At 41.5% G+C, this 18680-nt stretch overlaps 2 protein-coding genes across 7 annotated transcripts in view; one reads left to right on the plus strand and one right to left on the minus strand.

Moving 5' to 3' along the window:
* Positions 1–18680, plus strand: part of SLC25A21 (solute carrier family 25 member 21) — a 502852-nt gene that overhangs the window by 458826 nt on the left and 25346 nt on the right. The window lies entirely within an intron of this gene.
* Positions 14647–18680, minus strand: part of PAX9 (paired box 9) — a 46312-nt gene continuing 42278 nt past the window's right edge. Inside the window, exons 5-6 of the mRNA XM_084791659.1 lie at positions 15406–15897; positions 14647–15269 (exon numbers count right to left, since the gene is read on the minus strand). Coding sequence (XP_084647785.1) covers positions 15851–15897 — 47 coding nt within the window. The 3' untranslated portion in view covers positions 14647–15269; positions 15406–15850. The remainder of the gene's footprint in view (positions 15270–15405; positions 15898–18680) is intronic.

Genomic DNA, 18680 nt, shown 5'->3' on the forward strand with positions numbered 1-18680 from the left:
CCTTCTGGGTCTTTCTATCCTTCACACACACACACACACACACACACACACACACACACACACACACACACACACACACACACATACACTTCCACAGGACTCCCAGGATCCACTTAATGCTTGGCTGTGGGTCTCAGCATCTGATTCAATCAGCTGTTGGGCGGGGCCTCTCAGAGGACACTTATGCTAGGCTCCTGTCTGTAAACATTGCCTCAATCTCTATCTTTATCTCTGCATAACTTGTAGGCAGGGTAAATATTGGGTTGAACGTTTTGTGGATGGATTGGTGCTCCCCTCTCAGCACTATAAGTTCTGCCTGCCTAAAAGGAGGCCTCCTCAGTATCCATGCCTCCCGTTGCTAGGAGGCTCAGTTAGAGACATCCCCATATTCTCCCTGTATCCTACCCTGTCGCAGGTTTCCAGATTGTCTCAGTGATGCCCCTGCCCTCAGTATCCCTTTGCTCTCCAATCCTCTCATGTCCTCTCCCCACTCTCCCCATATTTGATCCCCTCTTCTTTTTCTTGCCCACACCCTCTCCTACCAGTTCCCTCTCTGCGTCTACTTCCACTGTCTATTCCATTTCTCCATCTGAGTGCTAACCAAGGAGGGCCTCCCTTGGGTTATTGTAGTGTGGTTATCCCATAATATATGGCTAAATATCTGCTTATAACTGAGTAAGTCTTTCTGAGTCTGGGTTACCTCACTCAGAATGACCTTTTCGAGTTCCATCCATTTGCCTACAAGTTTCATGATTTTCTTGTTTTTAATAGCTGAGTAGTATTCTATTGTGTAAATGTATCATATTTTCTTTATTCATTCTTCAGTTGAGGGACATATAGGTTGTTGCCAGTTTCTGTCTATTATGAATAAAACTGATAAGACCATAATTGAGCAAGTTGTATGGTGGAGCATCTTTTGGGTATATGCTCAAAAGTGGTACAGATGGGTCTTGAGGTTGTATTATTTCCTATTTTCTGAGAAAGCACCAAATAGATTTCCAAAGTATTTATACAAGTTTGCCTTCCCACAAGCAATGGAGAAGTGTTTCCCTTTCTCCACATCCTTGCCAGCATGTGCTGTCACTTGAGTTTTATATCATAGCAATTCTGATGGATGAGGGATGGGATCTCAGAGTCATTTTGATTGGCATTTTCTTGATGACTAAGGATACTGAGCATTTTTTTAAATGCTTATCAGACATTAGAGATTCCTCTGTTGAGAGTTCTCTGTTTAGCTCAGTACCCCATTTTTAATTCAATTATTTGGTTTGTTGGTGTTTAATTTCTTGAGGTCTTTATATATTTTGAATATTAGCCTTCTATAAGATGTAGGGTTGGTGAAGATCGTTTCTCAGTCTGTAGGCTGTCATTTTGTTCTGTTGTTCTTGGCCTTACAGAATATTTTCAGTTTCATGAGGTCTCATTTATTAATTGTTGATCTTAGTTCCTGAGCTGTTGGTGCTCTGTTCAGGAAGCTGTCTCCTGTGCCAGTGAGTTCAAAGTTGTTTCCCACTTTCTCTTCTAATAGATTTAGTGTTTCTTGGTTTATGTTGAGGTCTTTGATCAACTTGGACTTGAGTTTTGTGCAGGGTGATAAATACAGATCTGTTTGCATATTTCTACATATAGACATCAGTTGGACCAACATCATTTGTTGAAGATGCTGTCTTTGCCCCCCATTGTATGGTTTTGGCTTCTTCATCAAATATCAAGTGTTTTTAAGTGTGTGGATTTATTTCTGGGTCTTCAGTTTGATCCCATTGATTGACCAGTCTGTTTGTACGCCACAACACCATGCAGTTTTTACTACTACTTCTCTGTAGTACAGTTTGAGATCAGGGATGGTGATACCTCAGAAGTTCTTTTATTGTACAGAATTATTTTAGCTGTTCTGGGGTTTTTTATTTTTCCATATGAAATTGAGAATTCCTCTTTCCAGGTGTGTAAATAATTGTGTTAGAATTTTGATGAGAATTGCATTGAATCTGCAGATCGCTTTTGGTGAGATGGCATTTTTACCATGAGCACAAGAGATCTATCTTCTGATATCTTCTTCAATTTCTTTCTTCAGAGGCTTGAAGTTCTTATCATACAAGTAAACTCTTTTGTTTTGTTTTGAAACACTTTTGTTTTATTTTATGCGTATAGGGGCTTTGCCTGCATAAGTTTGTGCACCATACGCAAGATTGGTGCTGGCAAAGGCTAACACCATTTGCTGATGTGCTGTCTTTTTCCAGCATATGTTATTGAGTCCTTGTCAATATTAGGTGGCCATAGCTGTGTGAATTTATTTCTTATTCATCTATTCTACTGTAGTGCTCTACCTACCTGATTATATGTTGGTATCATGCTTCTTTGTTACTATATCTCTGTAGTATGTTTTGAGGAATCCTTATCCACTATTGGTGGGTGTATAAGCTGGTATAACCACAATAGAAATCAGTGTGGCAGATCCTCAAAAAAATTAAAAATAGAGCTACTGTATGACCCAGTGTATCACTCCTGAGCATATACATGAAAGACTCTCTAACCCACCACACACATACTTGCACATCCATGTTTGTCTCTTGTATTATTCACAATAGAACCAACCTAGATGTCTATCCTGAAAAGAATAATTATGAAAATGTGGCATGTATACACAATGGGGTTTGTCCAGAGTGACATATATCATGCACAGATTTATTATGGCTGCCTCTATACATCCCTGCAATTTTCACTATTATTATTATTATTATTATTATTATTATTATTATTATTATTATTAGCTTTTAGCTATCACAAGCTTTTCTTGAGGCTCAATTGTTTATTTTTGTTATGAAGCACTTTAATATTATACAAATATTCCATAATATTATGCCACTCACATGTGAACATATAATGTGTTTTTGAGTTTTAACAATTGTGAATAAAGTTCTCAAGACAAATTGTGTTTTAAAAAACCAAAATTATGGAATTTTCAACAAAATGAATGGATTTAGAGAGAAGTCTCAAAGACAAAAAGCTCATTTTCCCCCCATACATAAATGCTAAAATATAATGCTTGCAAATAGAGGTATAAACTTAAAAACTAGGCAGAAGACCACAAGAAGGGAATGAAGTAGTTTAATGGGGAGGAGAGAAGTTTCATGTCACATGAAAGTGCAAAGGCTGGGAGGATACAGTAGAGGACAGGGGATGGGAAAGGAAGGAACAAAGAAGTTTGTTTTTAAAAATAATGAAATACAATTGAGGATGGGGCATTTCAGGGTGAGGTAGAAACCTAGTGCAATGGAAACTTCATGAAATCTACCAGAATGACCCTAGTAAAGACTCCTAGTAGGGACTGGAGGGATGGCTCAGAGGTTAAGAACACTGACTGATCTTCCAGAGCTTCTGAGTTCAATTCCCAGCAACCACATGGTGGCTCACAACCATCTATAATGAGATCTAATGGCCTCTTCTATCATACAGGCAGAACACTGTATACATAATAAAAAAAATGAATCTTAAAAAAAAAGACTCCTAGGAATAGGGGACATGGAGCTTAAACCCGCCATCGTCTGTAATCAGACAAGGCCTCAAGTGGAAGGATTGGGACACCAACCCAGCCACAAAACCTTCAACCTACAATGTGTCCTTCCTGCAGAGTGCAACTGGTGAGAGCAGATGCAGAGTCCCAGAGCCAAACATTAGGCAGAATTTGGGGAGTCCTGCTGAGGAAGAAGAAAGGATCAGAGGAACCAAGGGGGTCAGGGACATGACAAGAACATGGCCCGCAGAATCAACTGGCCAGTACCTATCTGGCCTCGCAGACATCAGGGAGCCTATAGGGGTCTGACCTAGTCCCTCTGTATATATGGTATGGGTGAATAGCTTGGTGTCCTTGTGGTAATCTTAACAGTGGGAGCAGGAGCTGGGCTTTCTCCAACTCTTTTGCCTGCTTGTGGGACCCTGTCCCTCCTACTGGGTTGCCTTGTCCAGCCTTGCTATGTTGGTATGTACCTGGTCTTAATGTAGCCTGTTAGGCCTTGTTTGGTCAATATCCTTGGGAGGCCTGATCCTTTCTGAGGGGAGGTGGAGGGGGTGGATCTGGGGGAGAGGGGAGGGAGGGGCAACTGCAGAGTCAGGATGTAATGCATGAGGGAAGAAGAAAAATAAAACAAAATAAAAATAATAATGAAATCTAATTTTCTGTAACTAATAATTTTTAATTGTCTGAGTATAAAATGATGAATACTTTTCATAAAATATGCAAAAAGTATATCTTTCTGTACATAACGGAAGTATATAAAAGCACAAACAGTAATTGACCGTCAGTGTTGGCTCAATAGAAATATAATTTGAGCCACATTCCCAAGTACCACGATGAAAAAAAGTGAAGAGAACCAGGTGAATTTAACTTAATAACATATTTTACTTAGCCCAGCATATCCAAAGTATTTTTAGGAAATTATCTTTTTAGATTAACTTTAGAATTTAGATTAATAGACAACAACAACAACAACAACAAAATCCACCTTTCTATCTGAATGCCTTCCTTATTGTCAACATCACCCACCAGAGTAACGCATTTATTACAGTTGATAAGCCTATATCGACATGTTACCACCCAAAGTGTGACGCTTACAGTAGGGCTCATCCTTGGCGTTGTATATTCTATATGTTTAGATAAATTTGTGAGATGCATTTACCATAAAAAGATGAGACTAAGGATTGAGAGAGGTGACTCACTGGGTAAAGAGCTTGTTGCACTGACTTTAGATTCCCCAAACCCACATAAGGCCAGGCATAATAGCACAAATGTGTAATTCCGGTACCCCTGTGGTGAGATGGGATGCAAAGACCATGGGTAGATTGGCATGTGAGGCAGTGGCAAAAGGAACCCTGTTAATCAAGGTGTAAGGTGAGAAATGACACCTAAGCTTATTCTCTCACCTCCACACATGTGCCATAGCTTATACATATCCACACACATGACTGTGCACTCATAAACACACGTACACAGTCATAAATCATAAAACACATAGCTACAAATAACAATTTAATGAGATGTGTCTTTGTTAACTGTCTTATTGCTTTGAAGAGACTCCATGACCAAGGGAATTTATAGAACAAAGCATTTAACTGGGGACTTGCTTACCAATTCAGAAAATTAGCCCCTTATCGTCATGACAGAGAGCATAGTGGCTGTAATGGTACTGGATGAGTAGCTGAGAGCTTTATATCCTAATCTTCAGGCATCGGGGGGAGAGGCTGGTGTCAGCTTTGGAAACCTCAAAGCCCACTCCCAGTGACACACTTTCTCCACAAGGCCACATATACTCCAACAAGGACACACCTCCTAATCCTTCCCAAGCAGTTCCATGCCCTGGTGACTAAGAATTCAAATATGAGTATAGGGATCATTCTCATTGAAACCACCACAATGCAGAATGCTTTCACTACCTGAGAGTCCTCTGTGCTCTGTATGTCCACTTGTCCCTCTCTCCTAATACCTGAGAACTATTGGGGTTTTTTCCCACTTTTTCATTTCAACATTCACTATTTTTACATCAACTTAATCAGTGTAAAAGCAATATAATATTATCTCCTTACTAAAATTTTAAAACTTCCATATTTTCTGCTTGGATATCTCAACTAGGGTGTATCAAATAGTCAATGACCATGTGTATGTAGTTGCTTCCACACAAACCAGTGAATGTCTGACTAAATCACTGTGAACTAACAAGTTGGCTTTAAAGAGGAGGCTGAAACGGGGCAATTAAAGCTAAATATTTTAAGCCAGGGGGTTTTATAAATAATTGGAAGTTTTGATATGTGTTCACATATTCTCTGTGAATACTTGCTTTTAAAAGAAGTTACCTGCTCACTGTAGAAAATTTAGAAAATATTTTTTAAAACATAAGAAAATATGTAATTCCAAAGAAATGCTTACAATGGCTCTGCCAAGGTCAAGGCCCACCTTTGGGAAACTCTGCTGCTGACTGGGTAGGAATGACTTGCTGGCACACCTTGGGGCTCAACCTTGCATGATTCAGAATTCATGACTTCATTTATAGTAAGAATACCCATTTTTTCCTGCTCTCATTTCAACAACGTTTAAACCTTATGAGAAAATTGTGGCAGAATGAATATAATCAGAGTTGTCTAGAACAGGAAACCAGTTAGAAAGAAGGCAAAGCTAGGCCACAGATTGGGGCACAGATTAACGCTCCAACTATGCTTTGCATCATTTCCTGAAAGGGTAGCCTTGAGCATGCTACTTGTAGTTCCCTCACTGGCAAGATGGTGATGGTCAGTCCATCTTTCTTGTAGCAAGGCATTTCTGTGTAGAGGTTAGAAGCACACCCTGGAGAGACTTCCTGGTCATTAATACCTGGTGCCCTCATATTTCCAACTCTTCAGGTACACAAGAATATTAAAATGTCCGTGATGGTGCACTGAGGTTCAATTATGCATGTGTATTTTATTAATTGTGTGTGATATATGAAGCTGCTGATGAAATGTTTGTATAATGAGCCTTTAATAAGCCTTATAGATATTATAGGATGCTTTTTGTGAGCATTGAAATGTGGTTATGTACAGAGAGGTCTTCACATAAGCCTGGCAAATAGCAGGCACTAAGTCAATAACTATTTGTGGGTATGACTTGATCATATAAACCCTTTAGTTCAAGAAGAGATATATTTATCTTGAAATATTGCACCTATTAATATGAGCAGCTTCCTTGAGTCACCAGAACAAAAGCAGCTTACTTAATGATAGCCAGTCTTCTCCTTGCCCATTTTAGGTCATTCTCAAGTAAAACTACCACCAACTCAGACTGAATTCTTCTTATTACATCACTTTACTTTTACTTTGCTTACAACTGATAAATAAATGAACAGATTTGTGGGCTACAGTGTTCTGATTCTATGGTTCTCTCATATCATAATCAGATCAGAAAGTTACAGACTATTCATGAACTCATATGTTTATTGTTTATTATTATAAGAACATTCAGAATATTCCGTAACAATTTTGAAATATTGAAGACAATATTGTTCACCATTGCCATCTGACTATTAAACAGATCACTAGAATTTATTCCTACTATCTAACTGTAGCATGCAAGTTTTTTAATTAAAAATAGAGCTATCATTTTATTCAACTGTCCTAAAGACTATATCCAAAGAAAATGAAGCTTGGTATAGCAGTGCATGCCTTTAACCCCATCACTCAAGAGGCAGATGGTGAATGTCTATGAGTTCAAGGCTAGCCTTGTCTACATAGCAAGTTCTAGTCCAGCCAAGGCTGTATAGTGAGGCCCTGTTGGAAAGAAAGAAAGAAAGAAAGAAAAAAAGAAAAGGGATGAAGGAAGGGAAAGAATGATACAGAAATCAGTAGGCCAAAGAAATATCCTCACTCCCATATCAATTGCAGCATTTTTCACAATAATCAGAATATGTAATTGACCTTGGTGCCCATTGACCAATGAATGGTGAAGAAATAAGTACATTATACACACATGTGCAGAATAGAATGCTATTCAGACACAGGAAGGATGAAATTCCATCTTTTGTGGTAATATGGATGGACCTGCAGGACATCATGTTAAGGGAGAGAAGTCAGACACGAATAGACACACGTCATATGATCTTAATTGTGTGTGAACTCTGACAAAGTTTGAACCCATAGAAATAGAGAGTAGTAGAGCGCTTACCAGAACCTGGGGACTGGAGAATAAGAGAAAAAAGAGGGTTGGTGAGCCTAAACCTTTATCCCAGCAAGAGCAGCCTGCTTTGAAACAGGCCTAAGTTCCAATGCAGTCCACTGTCATGCAAGTAGTAACTAGCGGGCTATTGGCTGTGAACTGCAGCAGAAATTAGAGGTGAAACTAGAAACACCTGAGGCCACTTTAAGAAGAAGTCTTTTTCTGCAACAGTTGTACGGTATAAACATGGATTCTTCATCAGGTCTGTTCACTTCAGACAGCGGGTTCCCAGAAGGATGAGTCCATTTTCAGGCAGTCGCAGCTACAGTTGTGGAAGAGCAATGCAAGCATGAGCTACATGCAGCATGACCAGCGGGCTCCACACCTATCAGGAAAGCAGAATGGGTCGCCCCCATGGAGGCTTCCTCTGCAGCCAGATGGCTCCTGTCCTGCCAACTGTGTGTGAATGTCTCAGGCATCCTGTCTGTGCACCTCGCTGCCCTCACGTCTGGGATATGAACTGCCATGGAATCCAACACAGGTTGTTTTGAATTCTCTTATTTCCTCAGCCTGAGGTGCTAAGTCAGTGTGATCTTGTAAATAAGAAGTTTTCCAAGAAGTTCCAACAGCTGCGATGGAAGGGAGCCTAAGAACACAGCAGTCTATGCTACATTTACTACTACATTTGGCTTATCATAGGCATGGGTAGACTGCCACAGCCCCTGCTGCACAAAGCACAGTCTAGGAAGGAGGTGTGAGACATTAGGTGGGTGGTGGCCCTCAAGCCATGGTGGGAGGCATCCCTGACAGAGGAGGGACAGAGCCCTCTGAAACATGGGGTCCATGGCAAAGGCTGAGGTCCAAGGGCTGGCTGAATGAAAGCAAACCCTCCATGTTTAATGATCCTGGCAGCTCGGTGAGAGGAGCCACAGGGATGGGGCCCCTAGGGCAATTCCCATCAGACCCTCTCAGGCATGGCAGGTCCTGTGCTGATTCTAACTGCTCCAGTTGTGTTCCCTGTGGTCTAGCAGAGTCTGTAGCCAGTCAGAAATATGTTACCCACAAAATATGCCTTCCCACCTGGTTTAACCATAAACTATTCGAGAAATGTAACGGAAATTGTGGTTACTTTGGTTCCTAATACAGACATCACATCCTTAGAACTTATGTATAAAACTTTTCAATAGGTGTGCTTCTCTTCCTTTGGTTTCTTAATTACCACCATGTCGTTTAAAGACCATAATCCCTGCCACACTTCCGTCACCTCCAACACCAGAACCTTGGCCAGCATCTTAAAATTTGCAGCAAGTAAAGAAAACTGGTCTCTAATTTAAATACACTTGACCTTCTGTGGGGAGAAAAGTAAGCACAGCTTTGTCATGCTCCGGTTTGGTTCAGTGGGTGTAAAAACATGTTCAGATAAAATCGAGATAGACCCAAATTTCCCCCTGTCCTTCAAACTAAACCCAAGTAAAAAGTTGTTCTCATTTGTAATCTCTTTGGCTTAGGACTAAGCTTGCCAGTGGATTTCTGTGTTGGGGGTGGTTGGTTCATCCAGTGTTGCCAGAAATATGGCTTTGTAGCTTGTTCCTGCTGTGTCTTTCTGTTCTCTACCCGGATGCATTGCTTTTTGTCTGTGTAGTTCTAAGAATTAGAAGCCCCCTATCACTTGTGCTAAGCTGAGTGGTGTTTGGCATGCTTTCTGCTAGCCTGGAAAATTTGACTTTTTCCCCAGGAGCAAAATCCTGTATGAATTGTTTCCCAGTTTTTCTCTCTGCTTTGAAATCTACTTCAAAGTTATTATTTGGCTAAAGGGTTATTTTCCTTCCCTTGGGGTCTATAGGATTTGCCTCTGATGTGTGGCTGGGACACAGGTTGTTCTTTTCCTTGGTCATTGTTGTCTACATTACACAAAAGCATAATCATTCTCACCCCTAAATATTAAACTAAACCTGTAGAAAATTGAAAAGACCTGTCTTGCTCCTATTTGGTCTTTAAAGATGTTTAATCTAGGAAAGGAATAGTCTCCAACATACTTGCTCTGTAATCATAATTTTAAGTCTTGATAAACAGATAGCAAATAGATAATTGATGGTGAATCTTTAAAGAACAAATTTTTTTAATTAGTTCAGGATTTGCTTGTGGTTTTAGATAATACCATTAAATATAGTTCTGCACACTTTAGTCTGGAAGCTTAATAATCGACCAGAGACCAATTAGATCATATGTAATACTTTCTCTGTAGATAAGCAACAAATACTTTATTAAACTTAAATACATTAGGGTCAATATAGGTAGATGTGTTTCACAGTGGCTCTTTCAAGAAAGAAAATGAAAAGTCAGTTGACATAAGGATGAGTTTGTGGCTGTGTTTACAAAGTGTGAGAAGCCAGTGACAAGGGAATGGCCAATGGTCATGATGACGTGTCAGGTTCAGACTCTTCTTGAGTTACCATAGGAGGCCCTGGCTGGTGACTATTCCGTACTCTGTTGCTCTTTCCAGTCTGTGATGCTTGTGGGCAGAACCGAGAGCTGTGCCTGTGCATTTGCTCCCGTATTTATCTTTCAACAAAGCCAAAAGCAGCAGCCAAGTAGCCTCTCTGTTATCATTCACAGAAAGTAGACTTGATTCTTCCACTTGGCTGATCCAGGAACCCTAGGTTTTTGCTTTCAAAAACCAAGACTTTGAAGTAATGATAATGGCTCCCATTTATAGAACATCTACATGCCAGACACTGAAAGACAACTTACATTTTTCCCATTTACTTAATATTGAAAATGTGTTATGTACAGTTATAAACTACTAAAGTTAGTAATATATATATATATCATAAATCAAATAATAACAAGAGAAGGAAAAGTGCTGGCTTCTCCCACCATTTCTCTCTCCTCTTACCCTGCTGGTTGCCCTGTAAACTTACCTACTTTTTCCTACACTTGTTCGACATTTTGGATCCTCCCAGTATCTCTGTAAGGCTGAGGTTTGTTCCTATCTTGTAAATACGTAAAGTAAGGCCTCTCTTGTTAGTAACTCTAAGGGACTGACCATTAACGAGAGCATCACTTTTTAGCCAGCCGTGTCGCTTCTGTTGGAATAAAGAAGCTGGGATGATCAAGAAGCACAAAGGAAAATCCATGGAGAGTGCATCTGAAGCTCCCACAAAGTGAAGCTCCCATGCCCGCCCTCCCCAACACACACACACCCATGCCTGTGCCCCCCCACCCCCCGACACACACACACACCCCGCTGTGCCTCCCAGCAGTAGTCTCTGTGGCTACAGCATTGTTGGCTTCCTTCATAATCTTCCAACAACACAGGGATGAACAGTGTCCCCATTACCCCCCTATGAGTGATTATGGGACATGAGCTTGGTGCTGACATAGATTTGTGGCTCAGCACTGGGGAGGGGTTGCTGACATCAGATTGTCCTCCATACACAGAGTACTTAAGAGATCTATGTCAGGGCTGAAGAGATGGATCAGTGGCCAGGAGCACGGGCTGTTCTTACCTGCGTTCAGTCCCCAGCTCCCATGAGGCAGCTCAGAACCATCCATACTTCCAGCTCCAAGGGATGCAGCATCCTCTTCTGACCTCTGTGGGCACCAGGCACACATGCGGTACATATATATACACGGAAGCAGTCAAAATACCCATACAAATAAAATATAAATAAACATTAAAAAAAGAGAGGCTAAAGAAAGCCCAAGACAAAATGGCATTCTATTGGGCTTATCTTTTTTGTTCATAACCATGCCCTCTTAAAATAATAGGTTAATCAATGAAGTATCAAGGCTAAGATAAATGTGTATTTTTAAGCCCCCAATCCTTTTTTCACTTCTACCTTATTCTTATATGAAAGGAAAGATTTTTGTTCCTTTTTTTCTTCTTTCAAATTTATGAAAATGCTTCAAGACCTGATTTGAGTAATGAAAAGTGTAGATGATTGTCTATCTCCTGAAGAGCTAGCATATTTTCCTACCTGCATGCGGCAACTGGGTTTCCCTTGCACAAAGAGGTATTCTTCCCAGAGTCCACTTACAGAGCCCCCAATCCACTGGACAGAGCCTCATCCAGTTTGCCTTCCAGCCACATGATGCTGCACAGAGCAACAGCTGCATACACTGAGCATTAAGATGCAGCACCATTCGTCCCGCCCTCTGAAGCAGATGAAGGAACACAGGTGTGCTACCTACCCTCTGACAGTGTGCTCAGAGCTCCTCCTTGGCCTTAGAGATGGAGGAATCTATTTGCAACATGTGCCTGTACTACTGGCCACACCCTGCTAGCTATTTACCAGGGAATAATGCCTAAAACATCGGTCTGTGATCTCACAAGCTGATCAGAGCCAACTCTGGTCAGTAGTTAGATGGAACAACTCCAGGAAAACTAGCTCAGGCTGCCATAAATGATCTTTGTGATTTGTTGGTAGTGCTGGGCTCTCAAAGAGTAAAGGATCGGTGCCCCAGTGGTACCTGGAAGCGTGATTTATGCAAAAGATTATTTTCTAACTTGTGTGTGTTCTTTGAACTTTTAAATTTTATGATTTAAATATATTTCATTGTGTATATTTGAGGCTTCCAAGATAATGTTTAGGAATACTTATAGATTGAAAAAATAATAAATGGTTACAAGCAGGGGGCATGGCTCTTCCAGAGGACCATGCTCAGTTCCTAGCATCCACATTGGGCAGCTTACAATTACTTACGACTTCAGTTCCAGGGTGCCCAGTGCACTCTTCTGGCCTCTGTGGACAGCTACACAGATGTGCATACATGTCTATGTGGTGGACACATAGACATAAATAAAAATCAACTGTAAATACAGCAATTACTACACTGAAGCAAATCAACAGCATATCATCTTACATAGTTATATTTTGTGTAGCAAAAGCAGCCAAAATCTACTTATTTAACAAGCCTCCCCAAAAGGACAACTTTCTTAACGGTGGTCCTAATATCGGATCTTAGATCGCTAAGCTTACTCATCCTACATATCTGCTACTTCTTGACCTTAATATCCCCGCTCACTATCTTTCTTTCTGCCCTGGTAATTACGGTTTGATTCGCCATCTCTGTATATTTGGCCTTTTGGGTTTTGTTTTTAAATTCATCCTATATGGATAAAAAAGGGGCCCATGAAGTCCTACTGCGTGCTGAGGAGCTATTGGCAACTGATAGCTGAAAGGGAGGGGGGCATCGATTCTTTTCTGGGGTTGTGGCTCCTGAGTGGCTAGACATACTCCAATAAAAACTTCTCTTAAAAAAGTGAGACCAGGGACATATGCTCAACCATGTTCATAGCGGCCTTATTCATAATAGCCAGAACATGGAAACAGCCTAAGTGTCTCTCAGTAGAAGAATGGATAAAGAAACTATGGTACATTTACACTATGGAATACTACTCAGCTATTAAATACAAGGAATTTCCGAAATTTGTGGACAAATGGATTGAACTAGAAATGATCATAATGAGTGAACTAACCCAGAAGCAGAGAGACTCAAATGGTATATACTCACTTATATCTGGACACTAGGCCAAGGGGCAGGTCCCATGAAAGTCTTCACTTACTAGGAAAGTGGGATAGAGGTGAGAACATCCTATTGGGACTCTAGGTGAGAGAAATATAGGAGATGGGGAAATAGAGGGATCCAGAGGGTCCTAGAAACCTACAAGAAGAACATTATGATGGGTGGATCTGGGTCCAGGGGTTCTGCTTGATCTATGGCACCAACCAAGGACAATATGTGCAGTCATCATCAAACCATTACCCAGATCTAGCCAAGGGACAAGACATTCTCCACAGTTAAGTGGAGAGTGGGGACTGACTTTCACACGAACTCTGGTGCCCCATATTTGACCACATCCCCTTGATGGGGAGGCCCAATGGCACTCAGAGGAAGGATAGCAGACTACCAAGAAGAGACTTGATACCCTAAAATCATATTCAGGGGGAGGAGGTCCCCCTCAGTCACAGTCCTAGGGAAGGGAAATGGGGTGAAAGCAGGAGAGAGGGAGAAAGAGAGGAATGGGAGGATGCACGGAATGGGAGAGCAATTGAGATGTAATATGATTTTATTTTTCAATTAAAAAAAAACAAAAAACAAAAGTGAGACCAGACAGATGCAGTGGCCCACGCCTGTAATGCCAGCACTCGGGGAAGCAGAGCAGGTGGATCTCTTTGAGTTCAAGGCCATCTTGGTCTACAAAGCAACTGCAGGACAGCCAGAGCTACACAGAGAAACCCTGTCTCAAAAAAACAAAAAAAAAAAAAAAACAAGCAAAAACAAAACAAGTGAAACTATGCAACATTTTTCTGTTTTTTAGCTTATTTTACTGGGGTTCTTCTTTTTTGATTACACTTTTTCTTAAGGGCTTTCTATTGACGAATTGTAGTCCATCGGTCCATAACATTTGTGGAGCCTTTTGATAATATGTGCAAAAAATTATAAGCATATCTATCCAAATGAAAGATAAAGCAAAATATTATTGCTCCATCTCTAGATTATAAGGAAAGCAGTATGGTACGGACTGTAGGAATGATAGGCATTCAGCATATGTGTGGAAGAACATGGAATTTCCATTGTCAGCACTTGACTGTCACTGAAATCAAATTTGAGCTAAGGGCTCCCTCCTATCATCCCAGCACTCAAGAGAGACTTGCCTATCAATATTACCTACATTCAATAATATTACCTGCACCCTATAACATTACCTGCATCCCAATTCCCCCGTCCTTCCATCCTACAGCTCTGCAGCTGACCAGGAAGGGTACCTCTTGGAGAGTTAGAAGGCAGTTGGCCCACAGTCTGTAACCAAATATGAAAACTGAACTGAATCTAAATGTCACAAGGAAATTGACCTCATGCCGGGCTGGATAGTGTTGGGATCATTTGGCTGATGATGCTAATCCCTCACCATTTTGTTTTTAAAGGCAAGGCCAGTAATCAAATAAGTTTAGTAAAATCTCCTGTGTTTGCAGAGATCTAGTCAAAATGATTCTACATTTTACTATTTAAGCATCCCAGTGGAAGTCATGTTTTCCCTTTCTAATTGAATATTTGCTTACATGTGTGTGACACAAGATCCCTGAATGAAGCAGAAAGGTAGTCTGTCAAACTCCCAATTCTTACAGATACTCGGACTCAGATTTCTTGTTATACAAAACTCCAACTTTCCGTTTAAAAAATTATAAACTGTTACATATCTGCAACTTGCCGTAGTTGGATCCATAAGTCCTGAAAATCATATCACCTATTACAAGGATGAGCGTGGTGAAAGAACACCTAGACGGAAAATTCAGGTCAAGCCATTTATTATCAGTAGTCTACTTCATTAGGTTTGATTCTCTCACTCCTCCCACTAAAAACCTGATCATATAGGGTATCTGCTGCCCACTTTACAGGGTTGGTGAGAAAAGCAAATCTATCATACGGATGTCAGAGCTGAATAGAGTGCAAATGTCTCTGTTTTGAGTTCTGACATTACCACCTACCCTGTGAGATCAGGTCCCTGACAGCACACGTGAAAGCCCCACAGCAGAGGCTCAGATTGTGTGTCTCTTCATTCTCAACCTTCTCTCCCCACAGTCCTTTCCTGTGGGTTTACCAAGTAAAGAGGATTTTTTAAATTAATTTATCTGTTCACTTTACAATACCCTCCTTCCTCTCCTCCCAGTCCCACCCTCCCTTCCTATTACTCAGAAAAGGTGAGGTCCCCCCCATGCACCCACCCTAGCTCAACAAGTCACATTAGGAGTGAGTTCCTCCTCTTCCCTTGTGGCCTGGCAAGGCAGTTGAGCCAGGGGGAAGTGATCAAAACTCAGGCAACGGAGTCCATGTCAGAGGCAGTTCCTGCTCCCCACATGGAGATCCACATGAAGCCTAAGTTGCCCATTGGCTACATGTATGTAGAGGAACCAGGTCCAGTCCATGCAGGGTTCTTGATTGGTGCTTCAGACTCCACAGACCCCTTTGGGCTCCAGTTAGTTGGCTCTGTTGGTCTTCTAGTGGAGCTCGTGTCACCAGTAGAGTGTTCTTAACAAGGGCAGTAACACCCGCGGTAGGATCTGCTGCTGCAGAAAGGAGAGTGGGCACTGAACTGAGGTGCTGTCCCTGGAGGGGATCCTTAGTCAGGCCATGGATTAGGTTGGGTCTCCAAGGAATAGATCTGTTGCCTCACTTCCAGCATGCATTTCTGGAGGATTTCATCAGAATCCAGCAATCTGGGAAAGGAAAGGAAAGCCAGGTGTTGGAAGAAGCAAGTCCCTCCACTCTCCCCAACCAGCTTCGCCGTTTTCTTTGATGTGTGTGAGTGTGTTTCCTGCAGGTACGTCTGTGCGCTGTGGCGTGAGGCCCTGGACCCAAGTCCTCTGTGAAAGCGGCCAGGTCATTGCCATTGTTTTGAGTATCAATAAATTGATATCCATCATTTTATTATCATAACTTCTTCTTATTGCCAGTGGTAATTGCTGTTATTATTGCAAAACCAACATACACTGAGTGCTTACATTGGACTGCATCCGTAGGCTTAGTCATCACAACAGCAGTACTATAAGGAGGATTCTATTATTATCCTTGTTTACAAATAAATGAAGATCAGAGAGAGTGAAATACTTTAAAAAGTTAGTAAATGGTGTTGCCGAGCCTCCAGCCTGGAGCTGTCTGACTCTAGGTTATTGTTTATAGTTAGTCTGTTGGCCTCTGAAATACTTATTAACAGTGACAGCTCAAACTCAGAAAAGCATGAGTTCAAAATCTACGAGTTCCACTTTTTTGTACCACCCACCACCCACACAAGCAAACCTCATGGATTAGTCAGTCAACAAACACCATTTGAATATTTCATTGAGATATGTTTTCAAGATAAGGAGAAACGGTACTATCCAAACTAACATTTAAATGTAGCATCTCAATCCTGATGATTCAGCACACTGTGGTTTTTAAACAGTAAAACCTGTCCAGACCTTTTGGGGAGCACTGGTATCTGCATTTTCAGGAATATCCACTGAAGCCGGGCATGGCAGCACACACCTTTAATCTTAGCACTCTGGAGGCAGAAGCAGGTGGATCTTTGTAAATTCAAGGCCAGCCTGGTCTACATAGTGAATTCTAGGATATAGCCACATAATAGAGGGACCCTGTCTCAAAACAAACAGACAGTCATAAGAATAACCTTTGGAGAGAGATCTCAGTGGCTAAGAGCTCAGGCTGCTCTTCCAGATGACCCTGGTTCAATCTCTAGCACCCAGGTGGTGGCTTGCAACCATCTGCCCCTCCAGTTTTGGGAGATCCTAAGCTGTATTCTGGTTTCCTTGAGCACCATACACACACACACACACACACACACACACACACACACACACACATACACACACTGTACGAAGACCTACATGCAGACCAACCATCTATATATAAAAAATTAAAAAATACAAGTGAATGAAAAATTAAAAGCTCCCTCCTGCCCTCTGGGATATTAGGTGAGGGCGGGTGGAGAAGAGGGCATACTTGATTCGGTCAGTCTGGGCTGGGAATCCTCCTTCCTTCCCTCTTCCTCCTGTCCTGAAGCGTGCCCTTATCCCTCCCCGCCTCTGTGCTGCCTTCCTTAGCTGAGGAAGCAGATAGCTATGTGGCTTGCTCAGCACCTCCAGACATGAGCCTGCAGACAACTTCTCATTACTTTTGAGAACTGACATGATTTGGGTGTTAGTCAACACACCACAGCACACATAAAAAGGCCCACTGGAAAACAGAATAGACTTTAGCCTCAAGAGAATTTTTTTGGGTTTCCTTGTGAGAAGTATTTTGTTGCTTCGAGGTACATTCTCACGTGGTGTTTTCACATTACAAAGAAGGGCTTGCTTAGGGTGACTTATTGTAATTAATCCTCATAAATGAAAAAAAAAGATCTACACAGATCTAGCCAATGGACAGGACATTCTCCACAATTGAGTGGAGAATGGGGTCTGACTTTCACATGAACTCTGGTGCCCCATATTTGACCACATCCCCTGGATAGGGAGGCCTGGTGGCACTCAGAGGAAGGACAGCAGGCTACCAAGAAGAGACTTGATACCCTATGAGCATATACAGGGGGAGGAGGCCCCCCTCAGTCACAGTCATAGGGGAGGGGAGTAAGGGGAAATAGGAGGGAGGGAGGAATGAGAGGATACAAGGGATGGGATAACAATTTAGATGTAATATGAATAAATTAATAAAATATATTTTAAAAATAGAATTGTAGCTAGTTGGAATTTTTAAAAGATTTTCATTGATGAAAACTATAGCGTTTGCTAGATAAGTAGGCACATTTAAATGTATTGTGCTAATCACAGAGCATAAATTACCAGTTAGGTGAAAGGCCTTGTTTGGTTTTCTTCCCTTCTGTTCAGCTGCTGATATGGTTTTAATTGCAAATGATGAGATAATACTCTGAGTCCAAAATATGCCACAGTGCTGTGGCCACTGCAGCAATGTGCTCTCACAGAGCACCAATCAGGCGTCATGTTGGTGCTTGCCTCATGAGGGAAAAATTAAACACTAAGAGAAGTTGGGATCTCTCATGGAAAGCACCCCCAAAGAGGAACAATCACTCATACTCTTAAAACCTCATGCGAATGGTTGTAACTGTTGTAATGAAGGTGAACCTCCAAGAGAACCAGAGGGTGCTTTTTAGCAAGCTCCAAAGGCATCGTCAGATTGGATTCAGGCAGGAAAGGTATTTCAGTCTTGGTAATAACCAGAGAGAGAGTTGGAAAAGAATACATTGGTTGATACCATTGTTTGAGCAGAACTCCTGGGCCCAGATCCACTCATCATAGTGTTCTTCTTGTAGGTTTCTAGGACCCTCTGGATCCTTCTATTTCCCCACTCTCCCATGCTTCTCTCACCTAGAGTCCTAATAGGATGTCCTCACCTCTATCCCACTTTCCTGGTAGGTGCAGACTTTCATGGGACCTGTCCCTTGGGCTAGTGTCCAGTTATAAGTGAGCATATACCATTTGAGAAT

This window comes from Acomys minous (genome assembly GCF_964271855.1).
Source record: "Acomys minous genome assembly, chromosome: 8".
NCBI lineage: Eukaryota > Metazoa > Chordata > Mammalia > Rodentia > Muridae > Acomys > Acomys minous.